This window comes from Clarias gariepinus, chromosome 27, assembly GCF_024256425.1.
Source record: "Clarias gariepinus isolate MV-2021 ecotype Netherlands chromosome 27, CGAR_prim_01v2, whole genome shotgun sequence".
Taxonomy (NCBI): domain Eukaryota; kingdom Metazoa; phylum Chordata; class Actinopteri; order Siluriformes; family Clariidae; genus Clarias; species Clarias gariepinus.
Genome location: NC_071126.1, coordinates 14,134,227 through 14,140,348, shown reverse-complemented (window position 1 = coordinate 14,140,348; position 6,122 = coordinate 14,134,227). Strand labels below are relative to the sequence as shown.

The 6,122-nt window shown below is 34.7% G+C and overlaps 1 protein-coding gene across 3 annotated transcripts in view; it reads right to left on the bottom strand.

Moving 5' to 3' along the window:
- Positions 1-397: 397 nt before the first annotated feature.
- Positions 398-6,122, bottom strand: part of LOC128515248 (filamin-A-interacting protein 1) — a 40,494-nt gene continuing 34,769 nt past the window's right edge. The window contains exons 6-7 of one of the 3 annotated variants that reach the window (XM_053489345.1): positions 5,475-5,535; positions 398-1,616 (exon numbers count right to left, since the gene is read on the bottom strand). In XM_053489345.1, the coding sequence (XP_053345320.1) occupies positions 1,579-1,616; positions 5,475-5,535 (99 nt within the window). In that variant the 3' untranslated portion in view covers positions 398-1,578. Of the gene's footprint in view, positions 1,617-4,662; positions 5,536-6,122 lie in introns of those variants that run through there. The other 2 variants (XM_053489344.1, XM_053489347.1) reach the window with 2 other exon arrangements.

Here is a 6,122-nt window from a genome sequence, read left to right as displayed (position 1 = left end):
TATAAATACATGTAAATGTACTATTAATTATATGCCAGTAAGAAATATTTTGTACTTGATCACATTTTAAGCATTAAACATACTGTAGGCCCTTGCATGGGGCCCCCCCAGGACCTCGGCCAGGGATATCTCCATGCTTTCACCCCCATGATAAATGTAAGACAGAGAGAAAGGGAGAGAGACCTGTTTTGATATCTTGGTGGGGACCAAATACCAAATATATCCTCATACATAGCATTTGACCTTATGAAGACATTTGGCTCGTCCTCAATTAAACCAAAAGAAAAAGTAAGACAAATGTGTCTGTGTGTGTGTGTGTGTGTGTGTGTATGCATGTGTGTAAAAGCCAACCTTCACTCCTGAGCTCCTATGATGGATGGAGTTTAACTTTCCCACTAAAATGACTCTATTTATTTTTCAGACAATCCAGACATTGTAGATAAGATTCACTTCGTGCAATGTATGTGATTAATGGCATTAGACAGTCATGGCTACAAAATACTCACACATTTTCAACAAAATAATATTACAGCTCTTTGTGCATTACCTCCCATCTAAAACCACCAGTGCAAGGAGTTAATTTATGCATGAATGACTAGGGTGTTTTGAAATTGAGGAATGAGATTTACGGGATTGTGTGGACATAATACATAATACATTTGGAACATAATATTCAAACATCTTGTATATGATTCCACTCACTCACTGTCTATACCGCTTATCCTGTTCAGGGTCACAGAACGCCTGGAGCCTATCCCAGGGAACTTGGGATACTTGGAGGTAGGGTACATCCTGGATACGCATAGCCTACAATATATTTTTTCTCATTCATTTATTCTGCTAAAAGATAAAATTGAACACAATTTCAACACAAGACAAAACTTGAGGGTTTATCGGAAATGCTCACCATTTTAGGCTTCTAATAACCTAGACCAGTTTAACTGGTTCCCATTTAATAATCACACTATATACAAGGTCATTTATAGTTGTATGTCCATCAAGTCATCAATTTTTGTTACAGAAAGCATATCTCGATTTTACAGATTATTCCATGTTTTAATAAATCTAATACAATTCCATGGACTAAGGTGGTCTATATTTGAATTTGCAAGGCACTCCATTAAAACAAAAGCTTTATAATGTTAGTGTTTGTGTTTAATGTTGGGGGTGTTTATATATTTCCACAGCAATATTATCCTAACTGCACGTTCATACATTTCTGTGACCTTCTGAATTAAATTAAACCTAAATAAAATCAACATCACTTATATCTCACATGTTGAAATACTGCTTCTGTAATATTTCAATCCAGCACTTTCCTATTTCCTACATGCATTCGTTTTCCATGTTATCTCACATCTCCAAAAAACAACCATCACTTCTGAATCAAACTGAATAAAGAGGGGGGGGGGGGGGGGGATCATGTCACAACACAGCAGACTAGTGTGCTCCAGATTCCTAGCTTGGTTCCAGGCGTAAATTTCATGGTGGTGCTGATCCTGGTGCTAGTTGATGAGCTGACATGAACATCACGGTCTGAGATGTGGAGAAGTCGAGCCTTTGTGCAACCCCTCATTCTCAACGAGGCTCAAAAGTCATGCGGAGCACAACATTTTCTGCAGGTGAAAAAAGGAAAAGCTGAAGTCACAGCTATTAGTCTAGGCTAATTTTTAATGAAAGGAGTCACAAGACAATAATGGATATTTTTGACATTTCTTACTATTTGATGTTCTTAGGAGAGGTGTCCAAAGAATAAGTGGAATAAGAGTATTTGTGTATTAGAGGATTGTATAGAGAAAAGTCCCGGTTTGACCCGAATACCCTTCATATTAATATATCTGATAAAAATAAAGTACTCAGACTGTATGACTGAATCTCATGTTACTGTTCCTAATTTGTTTCTAAAACACCTGTACTGTGTAGTCATGCCAAATCCATTGCAAAATAAAAATAATGTTCTGCTGATCTTTCTTGTGGGACATTCAATGCTTATAATTATTTAGGAAAAACACATCAAAGCCTTACTAAACATTAGGGCTACAACAAATAAATGGCACTGGGACAATTGAACATCACAGAACACCATGCACTTACATGGACCTACAGTAGGGCTAACATACTAAACTCCTGAAAGAAAATAAGTTGAGGGAGCAAAGCTACAACAATGTGGCATAGTACCAATTAATGGAAGTCTCTCTGTCTACTATATCTATCTAACTAGGAACTTCTGTAGTCCAGCAAGGGACTGTAGAGGCAAATTGTGATTTCAGTTGTATTTGTGGTGGGACCTCCAGTCAACATTCACACACTACAGGCAATTTAGAAATATTATAATAATCTTATCTGCATGTCCTTGGACTGTGGGAGAAAACTGGAGAACCTAGAGGGAACCCACAAAGCATGGGGAGAACATGAAAACTCCATGCAAACAGATCCGAGGTGGGAATCGAACACGGACCCTGAAGGTGCAAGGCGACAATGCGCCACCACGCCACCTAATGGAGGTCTATGTCATTCAAAATTACATTGTGCCATATTGCAATTTGGCATCATCAGCATAACATTGTGTCTGGGTCGAAATTATCCATTTTACAATTACTTGTTTTGTATGTTTTAAGCTAAATTCAAGAGTCACATTTACTGTATATTACCAGTATTTTGAGTTAATGTTCTAGGTTACGTTCTTCCTGATGTAGGATAATGAAACAAGAATGTTTTTAAATGTGAGACAAAAAGATCTTGTTTTTCTATTTCTATCTGTCGTCATTAATCATTGAGAACATGATTAGAAAAAAATCTTTTTTGAAATTGGTTAATGTATTTCTTCAAGTCAACATTTTGACAGCTACCTGTACCTAAATATAAAATGAATTTGTTATGTTTATGGTAATTTCACGACTTGATAAGAGAGTGACATTTAAGAAGATTTTGAGAAAATCACTGTAAATACTGTAGTATGAGTGTTTTAACCACCTCAGCTCCTTACCCACCATGTGCCCTGACTGACTAATTTGACACACCATTAAAAAAATAAAAGAAAGAAAAAAAAGCAAGTTAGTTGATGGCGTCACAAGCAGCCCACTGTGAAAAGCTAGTGGTGCTAGTTGATCATTGAGAACATGAAAAATAAATACATAAATAAATAAAAATAAAATAGGAAATCTAGGTTTTATGGCTGATAATATGATGGATATGAGTCTGATTAGAGAAGCCTGGAATGTTATCATACAGATTAGAAGCTCCTTTAGATGAGTGAACTGTTTCTCTTGGCTCCTTAATGTTTGTCAGATCCACCTTTAATAACATAGATTCTTATCACCTGACATTGACATGTTCAGTGTTGTCATTTCTGTATTTTAAATTATTATTTTTTCGCCTGACCCTCTTTTACACCAAAGACACATCCGACGATAACACTGATCTGTTTATTGTGAATAACATGTTATAACATTTTCTGACTTGTTGAGCCCATCTTTATTAGTTCTAGGAAATGGGTGGAAAATTCCCTTGTATTAAAACCCTACCTGTGATAACCACACATGACATCATGACACTTGGCAAGGTCATTTTCTTCATTCAAGGGTTGGATTTGTGAAGCACTATGAAAATGTTTTCGCTGTTTATCAGAGATGGCTTGACATAAGTCATCCTCCTCAGCCAAACTTTCTCTTCATGGTCCAGAATGTGTAGATTGTTGTTCTCAGAAGAGTGGTGTCTAGGTAGGGCATTGAGTGTTCAGGCTGAGAAATCCCTTTACTATGTAAATGTTTTACATATTCTATAGTTTATAGGTTTGAAATTTGTTAATGTATTTTTTCAAGTCAACATTTTACAGCCACTGTACCTGTACCTGAATATAAACTGAATTGATTAGGTTTATGGTGATTTCATGACTTGATAAGAGATTGACATTTACTGTGAGCGTTTTAACCACCTTAGCTTCTTACCCACCATGTGCTCTGAAGTAGGATAATAATAATAATAATAATAATAATAATAATAATAATAATTATTATTATTATTATTATTATTATTATTATTATTATTATTATTATTATTATTATTATTATCCTACTTGTTTACATTATTATTATTATTATTATTATCATCATCCTAATAATAATAATAATAATAATATATAGCAATAATAATAATAATTATTGTTGTTGTTGTTATTATTATTATTATTATTATTATAAATATATTTATAATGTCAAAGAATAGTATAGAGCAGTGTTTCACAATGTTTTACAACAACCTGTGAAACCCTAGTAGGTAGTAAGTACATTAATATGATAAAAATAAGTTTTAAAAAAAGTACATAATAATTGTTTGTTTGTAATGTTTAAAACTAGTGTGATACTGTAGCAGCATTGCACCAAACACAAAAAAATAATTTGAATACACTATGTAACCACAGAGTGGCGCAAGATACTCATAAAAAGGGTTCAGTTTGGGAAGCAACATGATTTCCTGCAATAATGCCCAGTACAATTACAATGATATAAAGTTCTTTTAATACTGCATAAAACCAAAGTTTACTTTTTGATTGAATTCTTCCAATCGTCTTATTTAGATCTCTCTCTTAATAACTTAAAAGTCAACACATTTGGTCTTCTAGATAAGTGCTGCATGCACAGTGAAGCATTTTATGGTGCAATGTTGTTTATGCAGATGAGACAATTAATAAAGCATTATGAATTGCAGCATGGAATACCTAATGGAGGTTTCCTAGTGCAGGTCTTATGCAAATACAATGGCAACTCATTACACATGAAAATTACGTGACATCAAAAGTAAAAGGCAATGTTTTGAATTTGGTTGATGACAATTTTTCATTTATTTAGGCTTGATGCAAGTTAATCAAAGATAACAGATTATCTTAAATATCCTTTTTTTTTGGGGGGGGGAAGAGGAACCTCCACTAGCAAATATTATGTCAAAACAAAGCAAGAATAAAAAAATGAGTACACAATTAAGAAAACCAAAACCCAGCGAAGGGGTTAGTAGCCTAACTCTGTCCTCTAAAGGGGGAAACGAAAAGCCGAGGGAACAAAAGTATGTTCAGTATGTCCAAGTGTCAACACTATATACATTAGCTAGTATGTATACACAACACTATATACATACCGTATACTTTCCATAGCGTATATTTAAATTTTAAAACACAATCACATTTTTTAAAACAGAGATGATATTAATGGTATTTGGTATCTGCAAGTGCTTCAATAGAGAGTCTTCATGGATTTACATTTACTTGAAATTAACCAGGTGCATCAGTGGTTCTGTAGTGCATGGATCAATCAACTTTAGCTATAACAGAGTGCTAGACACTCAGCTCTTGCCACCGGTGGTGGACACTGAGCTGATCACTGCAGACTTCCTCAGTTCAATTTTCATTGACTGGCTTTCTGCTCTAGGCTCTATCCTGGATACCGCAGTGAGACCCATTACAGTTTTGCTAGGTTTCATACCTTTGGACATAGGGATTCGTGTTGTCGAGCAAGACCGAGTTGACTGCACATCCGTCCCGGACTGTAAAGAAAAAAAAATTATAAAAAAAATAAATAAAAAGGATATTGGTCAAAAAATAAATAAAAAAGATTTACAGCATGTTTGTTACAGATTCCTTACAAATTTTGTCACCATAATGTTGTTTGTAATTGTTGTAAAGTGATTCTGCGCTTGTGGTAATCAGGTAAAATTCGAACAGCATTATTTTACATTAAATTTCCAAGTCTAAAAATTAATTCCCACCCAGAACACAGCTGCTCAGATCCACGCCTTTCAATAAAGGCAGCTCAAACAGTATGTGTAGATGCTACAAATGAGGCAGTTCAGGTAAGATGGCCAGCCCATTCATTGCATTTCAAAATAATATTTGGTACTATTTTATGTAAATGTTCCAACACTGCCATAGTTACATTGTAGAAAAGGATGGCCATCCACTGTTTTACAAACACTCTGATCCTTTAAGCAGCAACAAGTTTTTCAAGGTTACAAAAGCCTGATTACTATATAAATATCTACAAACTCTGTGTTTAACATGTGACATTTGCAACTACCATTTCTTTAAGATCCAGCTCTCGATAATCTGTTGTGCTTGTTTTAGTAGAGGGTCT